Raw genomic sequence first — 18,032 nt, 5'->3', positions numbered from 1 at the left:
CATTTATTTCATGTAATTTAAAATGCAAGCAAGTACATTTCAATTTTATTTTGCTTATTAGTGAGAATTTTCAATGGCATTAACCTTTTTAGTTATGTAGATATCGATTTGGAATTAGCCCATACCCTATACTTGTACCTGCTATTATTAAACTGTAAATATTTAGCTACTTGTTTATAAAAAATATTTGTAAATAATTGGCCTACTGATATGAATTTGAAAAATATCATTTCTGTTTACTTGCATGTTTCATTAAATAAACTAATTAACCTGGTGTGTAGAGTTCCCTTTGAAACTGATGACTGATTTCAAGTCTCATCTCAACTTTGTTTCAGATAATTCAGATAGTCAGCGCTGCAGACCGAGATCTTTCACCTGCTGGGCAGCAATTCTCCTTTAAATTATCACCTGAAGCTGCCATCAAACCAAATTTTACAGTTCGTGACTTCAGAAGTAAGTTTAACCACATAAAAATTTACCTTTTATCATGCAACTTTGTAAAAGGACACAAAGGTAGAAATCCATGCTCTTCCTAAAAGCACTCAAGCTCATAAAATATAGAAATGCATATATAAGAAATACAAAATTTTATGGCTAGCAGTAAACTAAATGTTAACCTATATAGACTATATCTAATGAGGCAAATTACTTCCATTTATAATGTGGACATTCCCTTAATGAGTCAAACAAACAATAGGCTATCTGGGAAATTGAATACTTTTCATGTTTTAAATATATCATTTGTTCTACATGCACTGTTTCTACATACAAGTAACTGTTTTATTTGAATAACATATGGTATGGCACAGGTCAAGAATACAGGCTTTGTAATGAGAATGATATAGGTTTTCACTCCCACTGCATTACTACTTAATGGCAGATTATCGATATATTAAATTATACTAAAGAATTTCAACCTCATAGTTAAAATAAATTAACCTCATGGTTCATTTATTAAATACAATAATGTATGCAAATCCTTTAACACAATGCCTAAAACCTATTACCTTTAAGGTAATTTTAGCCACCACCTCTGCCATCATAACTACACTTACATTTCTGCCACCACTGCCATCACTATCACTAATACTAATATTATCATGTCTGCTGCTACTAAAATCTACAAAAATATAAAGGACACTGGATTAGATATAATAAGACTAAGTACTGATCAGTTGTTCTGACTTTATTTGTTCTGTGACTTTAGATATTTTATCTCTTCTAAGTTTCTGTAGACATAATATCGGGAATAAAAACTCCTGAGTTCATAATATTGGGTAGAAAAAAGCTAATTCTTGCTAGATTCTATGCTTATGGAACAAATGAGCAAGTGATAAGATGGATGATATAATGATGATGATTGATAGGAATCAAAGGGTGCTTTGAGAAAGTTAAAGTTAGTTTTCTTCAAATACTTGGTGGAAGGAAATTAGAGTCACAGAAGGAAATTCAATAAGATTTGCATCATCAAATAACGTAATGTGAGGAACGGCTGGGAATGAAATAAGGTCCCAATTATGAAAGGCCTAATAGGTAGGGATACTACATGTTTTATCATGGAAACTGGAGTATGTTTGAGAATAGCAGTGGACAGTGTTTGTCATTTTAATTAGAGCAGCACATCTAAAACAGGGCTGTCCAAGTCAAACTGAACCATAGGTCAACCTGTCTATAAGTCATTTAAAAAGGTATAACTTAAATCCAATGACCTGAGAAGTCTTTGAAAGGTTTACACAAGAGTTTAACATATTCAGATTTGCACTTTAGCAAGTCAGGCTGGATGCAGTGTGGAAAAGACAATAGAAGGATACAAGACTATTTCTGATACTATTGTAGAAAATGGGTGAGAGAGTCTTGGATTAGGATAATCCAATGGATTAAGGTAATGGCTGTGAGGATAGAGGTGAGTGGTTGGAGATAGAATACATAGAGCTTCATTCTAGATCTCTTAGATTCCATATATAAATATGATGAAGAAGAAAACTAATAAGACTTCTAGATCATTGGCTTGGGTAACTAAGTAGATGGTCACATCATTCAGGAACAAAAGTATTGACTATTTTCCACCATTTTATCTTTGCTGGAGAATCTATATATGATTAATCATAATAATATGAATCAGATCATCTTGCCTCAAAGTATAGTATTTTTTCATGATCTGAACATGTATTTGCCACTCATGCCATTTACCATAACCCCTGTTTTATCTTGATATATTTTAAGTGTAAGTTTTTTTGTTTAAATGGATAGACACTTTTTTCACCTTTCTTTTTTTTGTGAGAACATTTAAGTTCTATTCTTTCAGCAAATTTCAGTTATAATGTACAGTGTTATCAATTACAGTAACCATGCTGTATGTCAGATCCTCAGACTTTATTCATCTTATAGCTGATAGTTTGTATCCTTTTACCAACCTCTCCCTATTTCTCCCACCCCCAGCCCCTGGCAACCATTTTTCTACTTTCTATTTCTATAAGTTCTGCTTTTTTTTTTTTCTTACATTCTGCATATAAGTGTTACCATGCAGTATTTGTCTTTGTCTGGTCTATTTCACTAGCATAATACCCTCCAGGTTCTTCCATGTAGTCACAAATGGCAGGGTTTCCTTCTTTCTTACGGCTGAATAATATTCCATTGTGTGTATATACAATATATATCGCATTTTCTTTATCTGTCAATTGATGGAAACCATTTTATGGGTGAAAATGAGGTTTAATATGTCTTTTTTCTCCCCACCATGGACAGCATAATGAATGCTATATGGTCACATATCAATAATAATACTGGGTTAAAAATAAATCTTTAAAAAAGGGGAGACTGCCTTTTGACATAACATGTTCAAGAATATCAAACCCCTAGCTCCCTAAGTGCAAATACACCAGAGACTCTGACTTCTTATTTCTATTAATCACTTTCACCCAGGTTTCAGGCTTTAATCCTTGACGGTTCCTTTCCCCAGACTCAAGTATACAACCATCAATGGCTGAAGATTTCAATATTGATTCAACTAGTCCCCATTTTTCTATTTCTACTGTCAACACAAGTGCCTGACACCACTGACTCTTACTGGGAATATTATAATAGACATTTGGCAGGTTTATATTTTGTTTCTCAATTTAAAAATATCCTCTGTGTAATGAAAAATAGATATTTCCCTGCCAAATTCTATCTTATCACATAAAGTTTTCTCAGTTTTGTGCTTCCTACTGAAATGGGTATAGAGAAGGTGCCTAATTTTTCATTGTTGAAATTATAATCTACAAATAGAATGAATGGAATATTATTGATATAGTAACATTTTTCTGACATACTTGTATTTTAATGAGTACTATATCTTTCTAAAATTATTTTACCTGATTCCAAAGTAGGTATCATGTATGGCTACAATGGACTAAATGTTAGTACATTTCTAAAAAACAGCAAAATGTTTCTGGGAGTGACTTCAATAGACTCAAAAAATGAAATAGTGTTATGAATAAAACAAAGATTCCACTTTTATGTACAGAAATAAAAGAAGATGGGGCTTCCCTGGTGGCGCAGTGGTTGAGAGTCCGCCTGCCAATGCAGGGGATACGGGTTCGTGCCCTGGTCCGTGTCCCACATGCCGCGGGGCGGCTGGGCCCATGAGCCATGGCCGCTGAGCCTGCGCGTCCAGAGCCTGTGCTCCGCAACGGGAGAGGCCACAGCAGTGAGAGGCCCGCGTATGGCAAAAAAAAAAAAAAAAAGAAGAAGAACAAGTGCATGCAAAACAACACTTTCAATAGAAATATTAGTGGGACTAATATAAAATTTTAAATTCTTATTGCCTTGGATTATTCCAAGTAAATATTGTATCGTTGATTATATCAAAATTAAAATGATTTAATTTTGTGATTATATTAAAGTGATGATTATTATAATTCATGATATTTAAAAATTTTAATGAATCGATGTTTTTCACACATTTTATCTTCCTTTCCATGTTTCTTATGCTGTTTTGCAAAAGTGAAAAAAATATATATATTCATATATATGTGTATTATAGATATGGATTAGGGAAAAATAAAAAATCAAGCTTTATCTGAAATATTATATTGATATTTATCAATTTTAAAGAACAGCTTCTTAGGTAAGATGTTATACTGATTCATCCTTTGTAATCTTTGTTCTTCTAATCATGTAAGGAAACATCCACTGAAGTATTTTTTCTCTGTGAGATTTTGATGTCAGAAAAAAATAGTCTGTCAACACAACATACTCTTGTCTTGTAAACAATTTTCTATTCTTTCTGAATAGAAAATTTAATTCGTACACCAGACAAGATTAATGTTTCTTCTTTTCCTAAGGATTGCTTTGAATACATTTGATTACATTTTGGCAGCTTTCATAATGATAAAAGAAAGAATTAAAATATGGATGTATTTTACTGATTCAAGAAGAGCTTCCTACTGTTTAACAGATACCAACTTGAAGATTTCAAGTGATACTCATGGTAACCATCTTATCATAAATGTCATGTTTTGTAGACAACACAGCTGGCATTGAAACCCGAAGAAATGGATACAGCCGCAGGCAGCAAGAGTTGTATTTCCTCCCGGTTGTAATAGAAGACAGCAGTTATCCTGTCCAGAGCAGCACAAACACAATGACTATTCGAGTTTGTAGATGTGACTCTGATGGTACCATCCTGTCTTGTAACGTGGAAGCAATTTTTCTTCCTGTAGGACTTAGCACCGGGGCTTTGATTGCAATCCTACTGTGCATTGTTATACTCTTAGGTTGGTTTCAATATTAATCACATATTCTCCCTCTCTCTCTCTCTCTCTCTACCCCTCCCTTATTTGTGTATCTCACTCCTTATTTTACCATGTAAATCAGTTTTTTCTTCATTGAGATGCTACATCTGGATAGAAGGAAGACTATCTATCTATACTGAATTATAAATTATTATTAAAGTTAATTATATTATGAGTATTAATTTTCTATTTTATTCCATATGGAAGTATACCAATAGAAATAAATCAATAACATCATCAAAAATATAAAAGTATGTTCAAGCCTTAGAGAATTTTCAAGTAATAACAATTTGTGACACTTGCTGCGATGAACTTTTCTATGACAAATATCTCATTTGCAGCAACGGTTTTAAATTCATTTTTTACAGCCTAGTAATTATCGCTGCCTAATAAAGTGTTGTATAACCTTTAAAATTATACTAGATGAACAGTAGTTGTCAAATAACAGTTTGATAAAGAAAGAAAGAAAGAAAGAAAGGAGAAAGAACAGGAAAGAAGTAGAAGGTAAAAGCACCTCCAAATTTTTTTTCTGTCTAAAGTGCTGGCCAGACACAATTCTTATTCCACTTTTCTCAGATCTCCTCACATCAAAAACTCTAACCATTCCCACTAGAACAGAACAGAACACAGTGAAATATCAAGAAGTGCAGCAAAGGGAAAGGATTGAAGTAAATGTATTCTGTAACATCTCTGTGAGAATAAAAACCTACTTTAGGGGCTCCCCTCTTCCATCAACTCTGTCCAGCTGACTATATTTCATTTATTCATTCGCTGCCAGATTCACAAAAGCAAAGAGAGATTTTCTATTTTTCTAAGCATTCCTTTAAATTAAAATTGCAACAGAAGTACAGTTGGGCACTGTGGGATCAGCTTCTATATTCATGTTTATTATTTAACCAAAATATTCTGACAAATGTACATACCTACCTTTATCTCTAGGCTAGAAAATAGAATTTTAAAAATGTACCAGGGTGTAAAGCATGGTACAAGGCATTATATACTAATTTGTGAAGAACATTCTCTGAGTCAGAAGCTCATTTTGGTTTGGAGGGTAAAGTTCTAGTCCAATTTGCATGGTGCAGATATTAATTCCATGCAAATAACCTTGATGTGTAGAACAAAGTATTCTTTATGTCCTTAAAATTTAGAATTATAAATTATATCTGACATCTGTTTGTGCTGATGATATAAACCCCTTTAAAAGGGAAGATGCAAAATAATGTTCTCACACTGAAGCTGATCAAAATCAATTAGGTGTTTAACTTCAAAACAAGCGTTTCTTTTTCATACTCTTGTCTAGGGGCTGTCTGAGTCCCAGAGGATTTCCATATCCACCTAGGCATGATTTGGTACATTCTGGATGCTCGCCTTTGTCCTCTTTGGCCCTCTTACAGAGTAACAATTCATGTTGCTTAGGTTAGCATTATCACATACTGTCATCTGCCACTCATTCATCCAGATATTTACCAAGTGTCCACCCTGCTCCTAGCTGTGAATTGCTAGTACACAGCTGGGAATGTTGACACTCTTAGTCTTGCCGTGGGGTCTGCTTACAAATCCATCTATTCTTTGATCTCCTTAGCCAGTCTCATACTCCTTTAGATCTTCCAGCAGATTCTTAGCCCTTTTTATGTCTTTTTTTAGGGTGAGAATCTTGCAGTGCTTAGGAACTTCTATTTGGCCCTCAAGCACATCTAACTAGTCTCTTTCTCAGCCATAGATACTCTAAAGCCATTTTATAAATATGCAGGGTTTCTCTGTGAGGTTTACAGTCTCACACACTCTCTGGGTGAACAAACAATAGTGCTTTTAGTGAGATTTGCCTAAAGCCTGGAAGGAGTGCAGAGTGCTAAACATCTCTGCAAGGCCCGTTGTACAGAAGCTCTACCTATATCTCCTCTGTCTTCCTCCTTAATTTTGGAAGAAGAGGGAATAAATGGGCTTTTGTCATCATGCAGTCTCCTACTTTCTAATCCTATGACAAGAGTCTTCCTTCCAGACTCTGTTATGGTAAACCAAACACTTTGGCTTTCAATCTATTGCCACCACTATGGAGGAGAGGAGAGTATTATGCCAGGCAAAGTTGAGCACTGACTTCATGGTGTGAATCTGTGCTTATTTACTCCCAGAAAAAAATAAACACTGTTGATGTAATGATGGTTGTGAGTTAATGGGGAACAAAGCTATTCAATAATGAGGGTCTATAAATTAAGTATTTCAAAATATTATCTTGCTTCAAGAAGGTAGCCTGAATACTAGACATTTGGTTTGGAAACTATCTCAATATGGTAGGACACATAAATGTAAATAATTTGTGGTCTTAGTTGACATAATTTGCAAAGCTAAGGCCCTTATAGTCAATATTCTTTCTCTCTCTCTTTCTTGTTTATTGCATTTAAAAGTGATTGTCACGTGATTTGTGTTTATTGCATTATAAATACAGTAATGTTAACAACTGAGAAATATAGGTATGGATAATATCTAAGTGTTAGCTATGGGCAAACAATATTCAAGTTTTATTATTTCAATACTATACAGTTCTCTGTATGATTGAAACAAGCATTCTTTTCTTTCTTTTTAAATTTTGTAACTCACACTTTTTACCTGACACTGAGATATTTAAATACAATACATGTTAAATATAAGGCTACAATGGTTTGATTTTGTGAATAACTTTGCTGGGGTTACATATTAGCTACAATTCCAGAATGAAATTGAATTTAAACAATGAAAAAAAGTCAACATAGATATGATCCTTATAGATTACAGTATGTTTACTTTGAAAGTAATAGGATACCATTAAAAACACTCAGCCAGCCCTGATCAATTTTATTTTTTATGGCGAGATGGACTGACATATTCTCATATTGCAATCTTTGTCTTGTTCTAGCCATAGTTGTGCTGTATGTAGCTCTGCGAAGGCAGAAGAAGAAAGACACCTTGATGACCTCTAAAGAAGACATCAGAGACAATGTTATCCATTATGATGATGAAGGAGGCGGGGAGGAAGACACCCAGGCTTTCGACATTGGTGCTCTGAGAAACCCAAAAGTGATTGAAGATAACAAAATTCGCAGGGATATAAAACCAGACTCTCTCTGTTTGCCTCGTCAGAGACCACCAGTGGAAGATAATGCAGACATAAGGGATTTCATTAATCAAAGGCTACAGGAAAATGATATGGACCCCACCGCCCCACCATACGACTCATTGGCGACATATGCCTATGAAGGCAATGGATCAGTAGCTGACTCTCTTAGCTCCATAGAATCTCTGACCATGGAAGCAGACCAGGACTACACCTATCTAACAGACTGGGGACCGCACTTTAAAGTCTTGGCAGACATGTTTGGTGAAGAAGAGAGTTATAAAACTGATAAAGTCATTTAGGGGAGAAGCAAAGGCTAAAACACAACCAACAAAAGAAATTTAAGAGAAAGGAACATAAATAGAAATCACGCTTCTACACACACACCACACACACACACACACAAACACACATACCGGGCTTTCTAGGACAAGATTCCTTTGATTATTTGGTTTCTAGCAAGTTGCTATATTTATCATATTGTCAGTTTGGGTTTATTCTGCCAACACAAGGTAATTCCTAAAATGTGTACTTGCTTGGTTTTGTTTTGTTATTTTGGAAACACACTGAGACAAGCTCAGGCCTATTAAATACAATTTACTGACGTGACAACCTAGAACGAAGATAGCTATGTGGCATCACGGTGGAAGAGTGTTAGATTTTTCTTAATTCCACTAAAGTGCCTATTGAGACTCTCATCATTTAAAGTCGTGTAGAGTACACTCTGCTGTGATGGCATTGCGGGATTCAGACACAGAGGACATAAAACAAAGACACTGTCTTTATGTCAAGGAGCAATAGCAACACGCAGACTTCTCATTCCTTTTAAGGAAAAAAGAAGAATACTTTCTGGACTCCATCTTCTTATAATTAAAATGCTCTTTTTTTTTCTTTTTTAAACTGTATGCCAAAACACATTTGTTTTTCCTACCCTCTGAGAAAAGTGAAATAAATGTGATAATATCAAATTCAATATGTAAGTCCCAAATTTTAAAAGCAATGTTTGATCTTAATATTGGTTCCTATTAAAGGTGTTCATGAAAATATTCATTGTTTTCCAAAGAAATAAAATTTTTAAAAAGAAAATTTAAAAAAATCCTCTTTATAAAGAGAGGCCTCAGGGCTGAAACTCCACATTAAAATAAATATTAGTTTTGTTTTAATATTGTGCCAGGGTGTGGAAGGGTGGAAGTTTGGTTTTAACAAATCACCAGATCATTGCAGTCTTCAGTCATAGATAAAATTTAAGTTATGTTTTGTTTGTTTGTTTGTTTTTGCGGTACGCGGGCCTCTCACTGTTGTGGCCTCTCCCGTTGCGGAGCACAGGCTCTGGACGCGCAGGCTCAGCGGCCGTGGCTCACGGGCCCAGCCACTCCGCGGCATGTGGGATCCTCCCGGACCGGGGCACGAACCCGTGTTCCCTGCACCGGCAGGCGGACTCTCAACCACTGCGCCACCAGGGAAGCCCTAAGTTGTGTTTTTATTAAACTTTTTTTTGGGGAAAAAAAATGTCATTGATTTAAACAGGGGAAGAGAAATTGATAAACAGCTTCTCAGAGTTTCTTACAGTCTAGTGATTCTTTCATGAACAAAGAAAATAAAATATTTATCAAATAATACAGAATGGATTTATAGCATGTCTAAAAATATTTATTAAGTAGTACCAAACAAATGAAAAATCAGGGACTTCAGAAAATTCAAACCAAATACTAACTCTTAAAGTGAACACAAATGAAAAATCTGGTAGTTGATTTATTTAACTAACATGGATTTCAACTTTGTGAATATCATTATATTGGAGCTCAGAGTGGCTTCTTTACGCTATCATCTCCAATAATTCTAATATAAACGATACCATAAACCTTCTCTGTAAAAACTTTTACTTTTTAATTTGATGAGATTTCTAAGATATACTAGATTTTATAAGCAGACAGGTAAGCTGCACTCATTACATTACTTTTAAATGAACTTCACACTATCCAGAAATACACTTAACAAAACAGGTAACTAACTCTTAGGTAATAATATATTTTCTTAATATTATAAATATACAAGTGACTATTGAAATATTAAAACAATATATAGGAAAAATAAAAGTTATTTATAGATCCATTCTGCAGACGTCATCAATATCCAGCTGTGTTTATGAAATATTTATAATTATATTTGTATTGCAAAGTGTGAAAGTAAAACTTCACACATGGGGAAAATGGGTAGAAATATAAATAATATAGGCAAACTATATTCAGTCTTATTTATTATTAAATGCTTACTTCAAAAATATATAACTGATAATTATGTTGTGGCAATTAGGCCATTTGAATCTGCATTTCCCATCGCTCTTTTTGTGTCTCATAATTGCAGATTCTCCTTGTCATCCTTACCAAGAACAACTGTTGAATTCCTTTTCCTCCTCTGACGACTTCAACTTCACCTTTGTCTCATCCCTGGGAACTGCAATAGAATCTTGATGTAGTGTGATAATTCGCAGTATAATTTGCTTTGGGAAATATTCATGTGATTTTTAAAAAGCTGGAAATGTCATAACCATTCTGGAGCAAAAATTAAGTCAACATCTAGGTTTTCCCCAGCAATATGACTGGGTATGCCATGAGGTGAGACCCTTTGAAGAAGGTTAATATGCAAATCACTTCCAGCTGACAAAATGATTCTTGTCAGGAATTACTGCATCTTGCACCTTGCCTGAGAATCTGACTGCCTCTGCATGCATTCACATATCAGAAGCAATGATGGCACAAAGAAAACTTGGGAGGGGCAGGTCATTTCAAACTACACGACTGAGGTACTAAGCAAGTACATGAAATTGGTGGGTCTTACTTTCTCCACACTAATCATCTTTTTTTTTTTTTTTTTCGGTACACGGGCCTCCACTGTTGTGGCCTCTCCATTTGCGGAGCACAGGCTCCGGACGCGCAGGCTCAGAGGCCATGGCTCACAGGCCCAGCCGCTCCGTGGCATGTGGGATCCTCCCGGACCGGGGCACGAACCCGTGTCCCCTGCATCAGCAGGCAGACTCTCAACCACTGAGCCACCAGGGAAGCCCCATCTTTTTTTAGTACCTCTATCTTTTATGTTTGTTACACCACTGCATTAGTTTATTATGGCTGCCATAACAAAGCACCACCAGAGTGGGTGGCTTAAAAAAACAGAAATTTATTTCCTTGCAGTTCTGGAACCTAGATGTCTAAGATTAAATGTCTGCAGAGTTGGTTTCTTCCAAGGGCCTCTGTCCTTGGCTTGTCCATGGCTGTCATTTCTCCATGTCTCTACGTGGTCTTTCCCCTGGGCTAATTCCTCTTCTAAGGACACCAGTCATACTGAGCCCACTCATATGACCTCTTTTTATCTTAATTAACTATTTAAAGGCCCTATCTCCAAATATAGTCATATTCTGAGGTACTGATGGTCAAGACTTCAAAATATGAATTTTAGGGGACACAATTCAGCCCATAACAATCACACAGATGTTAACAGAAAAAAAACCCCAAAAGTGTTTGATTTACATCAAACAAACAAACAATGTGAAAAAAACAAAACAAAGCAAAACAAAAACCATGAATGGAAATAATTTCATGTAAAACGGGAAACCACATAAGTGACAAGGTGAAAAGAGGTCTTTTTGTGCTCATATATTGGAAAATTATGGGATATCTTTCACACTACTGAAAGCAGTAGTCCTAATATTTCAATACTTATAAATAACTTGAGATTCTTTTTTATTTATAATATCACAGTAACAGGCCTTCATTCAGGAGTTAAGCAATATAAAAATTCCTTAGAATTTACAGGGGGGTTGTGACTATTAATAACTTTTTAATTACATTGCATGTTTACCTTTACAGAAATATATGTGGACATATTCTATGTAACATGTGTATGTTATATGTTTTTTAAAAATGTAACTTTTGTGATCAAAGAAGTATTAGAGCAACACAAAAGAGTGAACTAGTGGTGTGATACACTAGAAATAATCTAAAATTGCTTTTATACCAAATTCTATCACTAACTGGAAACGTCATACGGAGGCAGCACCTTAACCTTCCTGTCATCTATTCTCTTTGGTAGAATGAATCTGTTGCTCTTGGTGTTATCTAAGTTTCCTCTGAAATTTCTTGACTCTTAAGTTCTAGTTACATTTACATGAAGTTCATTAATTCATTTACATATTGATTACATAAAATTATGAGAATCATAGAGATCTTTAAAACAAAATATAAATCACAAAATTCTTTGAAGTATGGATGTGATTGATTACACATTGACACACCACATTCCACATCAGGAGAGCCAGACAAATACTTCTTAAGTAAAAACTGTTAAAATTCTTCATCAAGATGGAATGGTAGAGAAGTGCATAGGAAGAGAGAGAAATAAATGTTAAAAATAGAGCTCTAATCTTGAGCCAAAGAGGAAAAGCAAGTGATATGAAGAAAACGTTAGAAACTTCCTTATCTTTAGGAGGAGGACATTTTAGAAGTCCTTGGAAAAAGTTTCAGTACCTGTTGTACTAAAACAGGAATTCCTAAAAGCAGATGTAAATATGCAGTTACTATATTTGAAGTGAGTCCCAAAATATAGCGAGGTCTGAAAAGAATTAATAAAATGTCAGTAAAAACATCAGTTTACTTCCTAAGAGAAGAGTGGGAGGGAGATTTTTTTTTTTTTTTTTTTTTTTTTGCGGTACGCGGGCCTCTCACTGTTGTGGCCTCTCCCGTTGCGGAGCACAGGCTCCGGACGCGCAGGCTCAGCAGCCATGGCTCACGGGCCCAGCTGCTCTGCGGCATGTGGGATCTTCCCGGACCGGGGCATGAACACGTGTGCCCTGGATCGGCAGGCGGACTCTCAATCACTGCGCCACCAGGGAAGCCCGGAGAGAGATAATTTTGTAAATGTCTCCATGTTTGAAAAGTTCTCTTGTCTCCTCATCTGATGTATATAGTTCAGCTAAGTACACCATTACCACTTGGAATTATTTTTCCAAGAATCTGATCACTTCTCTTACATCCATTGTTACAAAAGAGTATACACACATATGCACACATACATATGCAATTAAATGTTTGATAATTCCAATTGGCAGCAAGTTTTGGATTGCCACTTAATTCTTTTATTCAAGTCCCTTATATTTCTTAGTGTAATGGATTTTCATAGCTATCAGTCCGTCACTAAATTTTTCAAAAAGGAGTTAAACTTTATTAGGAATTTATTTTTTTGTTTTTAATTGTCCCCACTTTAAGATGAATAAATAGAAGGTAGAGTGTCCAAACAACTTGTGCACAACCAATAAATCATAAACTAATAGATGGCAAAGCTCTTCAATTGTGAAGAGTTTAAGTACATTTATTTTTCAACTTCCTTTCTGGGTTCTTCCCGTAATTTTTCCAACTTCTACACTGTTATATATTACATTGCAACAACGAGTGTAATTAACACAAGCTCCTGGGAATTCCGGGTCATACTACAACATAATATGGTACTTCCTTAAAAGAGAAAAAAAATCTAAACATCATTGATTCTGATATCAATATCTTACCCAGTAAGCAAGATTTTAAGACACAACAGTTGCCTACAAGACAAATAAAAACTTTATTATACAACTGAAAATACTGATCTCCATATTACCAAGAATCAATGTATTTGAAACTACATCAGTTGCACTTTCTTTTAAACATTCACATTAATGATGCATATATATTATCCTGAGCTTAACTTTCCTGAATTTTCAATCCAATTATGTCTATTTCCCCTTCTTTTTAACTTTCCATGGGTACAAATATACTTTAGCCCTTATTATCACTTAAATCTCCAATTTCTAAGTTCAGTTTACTTATCTTATGTCTCCCTCAATCCATCATCCACTGAATATGGTATTTGCCATGATTGAAATTTCCAATATGTTGTCACCAAAAATTACCTGAGACGTTCTCCTCTTCTGCTCTGTCAACATTTAAAAAAATGTGACAACAGTAATAAAAGAGCTACTCATCACTGAGCATATACTTTGCAAAGAATAGGCTGCAAACATTTAATGCTAACAATAATTTGATGAGTTCATTATTATTATTATCTGTATTTCATACATGAGTAAACTAGGCTTAGACATTTGAAGTAACCTGTTTACTTAGACTTATTTAGCAAGTGATGAAACCAGGGCCCTAACACAATTCTGATATGCCTGATCCAGCCCTTACCCCATGAGATACAGTATACTGCACTTGCACCTCTCTCACTTATAATCGACCATTTAAAAACCTGAATTCTGGTCTCTGTTCCTATTGTGTTCCTTTGAAGTTCACTAGTAACTTTATAGTTGAAAAGCCCCAATGATTCTTCCTTTTACCTTTCTGCAATTTCTATAGAGTTAAGCATACCTTCCTATCTCACCTTCAGTTTCTACTTCCACCTCTTAGTTCATTGAGTTTTTTCTTTCTTCTTTTAATGTTTCGTATACCCCTCAGAGAGCTTACATAAATAATCCCACGGAGTCTTTCCATCTGTTTTCATTTCTTTTTTATACCATTGAGATTTGAAGATCTCTTGCTATAATCGTGATTTTTCATAATATTCAATGAATTGCTATATCGCTATTTATACATTTTCTCTTTAAGCAAGATGAGGAAGTTTTACTTGCGTATATTTATACTTTCTGAACACATATACCTGGCCAATCTGTTAGCTTCAAATTCATTAGATACAAGTCTATACCTTTCTCTTTCAGAGTTCAGTATTTGTGTTGTTACTTGGGCTCTGAACTTTCCTTCTATTCTTCTCTCTCTCTCTCTCTCTCTCTCTCTCTCTCTATATATATATATATATATATATATATATACACATATACTCTCTCAAAATACATTGCTATTTTACTATTGAAATAAACTTAATTTTTTAAAGTGACTAAGGCACTACAGAAAATTTTGGTATTTTCCACACCCAACCATACAAAATCATATTAGTTTGGTGCATTTGTTAAAGTAATGAACCAATATTTACATCTTTTTATTAACTGAAGTCCACATTTTGTTCAGATTTCTTTATTTTTCCCTAATGTACTTTTTCTGTTCCAGGATTCCATACTTGTTAGAACATTACATTTAGTCGTCAAGTCTTCTTAGGTTTTTCATGGTTATGATAGTTTCTCAGACGTTGCTTGTTTTAAAAAACTTTTACAGTCTTGAGAATTACTTGTCAAGTAATTTGTAGAATATTCCTTAACTGATATTTGTCTGATTTTTTGGTCTCATGATTAGACTGGTTACATTGGGTTTTGGGAGGAAGATCACAGAGGTAAAGTGCCAAGCTCATCATATTATATCAAAGGAACATCTTAAGGAAATGACTTATTACTGTAGATCATCTGGCTGTCATTTGTGCAGTTTCTTCACTTTAAATTATTATTTTTCCCTAATCCCCAAACTGTACTCCTTGGAAGAAGGTCACTCTGTACAGCATACAGTTAAGGAGTGCAGCTTTATGCCTCACCTGTTGAGGGCAAAGTATCAACATAAAATATTTGGAGTTCTCATAAAATATTAAGAGTTTGTCTATTCTCCATTTACTTATTCAATCGTGTTTATTTGAGTAGGGATGCATAGAGATTTAATACTTTTGTTCATAATCTAACACTACTATATTTATAAAGCTATTTCAGTTGGTGCCTGTGCTACTTAACAAATCCTCATTACTGCCTAGTTTGTGTTTTGGTTTGTTGGTTGGTTGGTTTGTATGTCTTGAGCACTTTCTTACATTCTGCCACTATAAGCTCCATGCTCCTCTTGTATATTTCCTGCCCTGGTTCTCTCAAATCAGGCATTCCACCAAAAAGCCTTGCTTTCTTTTATTGGCAAAATAATATTACAAAGATCTGGATATTAAGTGTGCTCCTTGCTACTGAGGTGTTTGTATTTCTGGATCCTCCCAAATGACAGAACAAGAGAATATATATGTGTATAACAACTAGAGTACATGCATACACACACTCATCTATATATGTACATATATATGCCTCTATATGTAGCCATATGTACCTGTATTAAACTAAAAGTGAGTTCATACTGATATCTCAGACTGTAATCCATTACCACATGGATCATAATATATCGCCTTCTGTCTCACTTATATGCAACCTCTCACTACAACACTGAGAATCCTACGTCTCAACTTTTCCTATTTATTTATTTAATTGTTCAATTCTGGGACATGTGCATAGTATATCAGAATTGTTAATCCATACTCTCACTCAAAACAACTTGGAGTTGTATCACCTTTAGTCTTACAGACTCCACTTACTTCCAAAGACTTAGGTCGCAACCTTTTTACCTCAGTGAAATTGTTTCATTCATTTGTTTAACAATCAGATTGTTTTGTCACATTCTTTATTGAATTCTTGGACTCTCTAACCTCTTTAAAATATATGTTTAAAATTTTTATATGTGCTGTAAATTACTATAGATTTTGACAAATTCATGGTGTTGTGTATCCACCATTACCGTCCCATATAAAATAGTTTCACTGCTTTAAAAAAAAATTCTTTGTGCTTCAAATACTCCCTGATTCCTGGTAACCACTCATATGTATACTCTATTTATAGTTGTGTCTTTTCCAGATTATCATAGAAATGAAATCATCCAGCACATAGTCTTTTCACACTAGCAGTACAAATTTAAGACACATTTATGTCTTTCTGTGGTGGAATAACCCATTTCTTTTTATCCCTATTCCATTGTATGGATGTACCACAGTTTGTTTATCTATTCACATACTGAGGGACATTTTGGTTGCTTCGAGATTTTTTGCAATTATGAGTAAAGCTGCTATAAATATTTTCGTACAGGTTTTTATATGAACAGAAGTTTTCTGTTCATATAACAAATAGCACAGCCACTTGGCATTTCCACCAGCAATGAATGAGAGCTTCACTGTTATTCATTCTCACCAATTTTGGTATTGTTAGTATAGATTTTAGCTATTTTGATACGTATGAAGTGGTATCTTACCGATTTTTTTAAAATTTACATTTCCTAGTGACAAATTATGTTTAGCATCTTTTTATATCTTTATGTGTCATGCCATCTATATATCTTCTTTGTTAAGGTGTCCTTCAGCTCTATGTCTATATTTTTCATTGTTTTTATCTTCCTATTGTTTGGTTTTAAGAGATCTTTTGTATTTTGGAGCTAATTTTTTATGAGATATATGCTTTGCTAATATTTTCTCCAAGTCTCCAGCTTGTCTTTTAATTCTCTTAAGTATCTTTTACAGAGCAGACATTTTAAATTTTAATAAAGTCTAATTAATATATTATTTATTTCATGGGTCATGTTTTTTTGATTGTATTTCAAAGTCATCACCAAACCCAAAGTCAGTTAGATTGTCTCCCATTTCTTCCAAAGAAATTTAATAATTCTGCATTTTAATTTTAGACCCATAATCCATTTTGGGTTATTTTTTATGAAAACTATATTGTGTGTATTATTTTTGCATATGGACATTCAGTTTTTCCAGCATACTTTGTTAAAAGAACTATCCATTCTCTATTGAATTGTCTTCGGACCTTTGTCATAAATTAGATGAACATATGTGTTTGGGTTGATTTATGGACTCGCTCTTCAGTTCCATTGATCTTTGTGACTATTCTTTTTCAAAATCAAGCTGTTTTGATTACTGTCACTTTATGTAAGTCTTGAAATCTGGGAATGTGAGTACTCCATCTTTGTGCTTCAATGTTTTGTTGACTATTCTAGGTTTTTGTTTTTCTATATGAAATTTAGAGCCCATTTGTTTATACCTATAAGGTAGCTTGTTGGGATTTTTATAGTAATTGCATAGAATCTATAGATAAAATTGGAAGCATTAATATCCTAACAATATTGAGTCTTCTAATCCATAAATACAGACTATGTCTAATTTATATGTTGTTTGATTTCTTGCTTAATTTTTTACAGTTTTCTGCATATGGATCTTACACTTGGTTTATTGGATTTATACCTAGATATTTTTTGGTGTGTATTTTAAAAATTTTAAATTCTCATCATTATTGCTGATATATAGGAAAGCACTGACTTTTGTTTAAATTGAATTTGTATTCTGCCATCTTGCTATATTTGCTTACTATTTCAGGATATTTTTTTGGAAATGATATGACTTTTATA

General features: G+C 34.2%; 1 protein-coding gene across 2 annotated transcripts in view; it reads left to right on the top strand.

Annotated features, from left to right (window-relative positions):
- The window catches only part of CDH12 (cadherin 12), a 279,426-nt gene extending 271,098 nt beyond the window's left edge, over positions 1–8,328 (top strand). For both annotated transcript variants that reach the window (XM_079918024.1, XM_079918023.1), the window contains 3 exons: positions 336–453; positions 4,506–4,757; positions 7,666–8,328. In XM_079918024.1, the coding sequence (XP_079774150.1) occupies positions 336–453; positions 4,506–4,757; positions 7,666–8,165 (870 nt within the window). In that variant the 3' untranslated portion in view covers positions 8,166–8,328. The remainder of the gene's footprint in view (positions 1–335; positions 454–4,505; positions 4,758–7,665) is intronic.
- Positions 8,329–18,032: the final 9,704 nt, after the last annotated feature.

The sequence above is a fragment of the Stenella coeruleoalba genome, assembly GCF_951394435.1.
Source record: "Stenella coeruleoalba genome assembly, chromosome: 3".
NCBI classification, from domain to species: Eukaryota; Metazoa; Chordata; class Mammalia; order Artiodactyla; family Delphinidae; genus Stenella; species Stenella coeruleoalba.
Note: the sequence above shows the minus strand (reverse complement) of the source record. Positions and strands in the feature narration are given on the sequence as shown.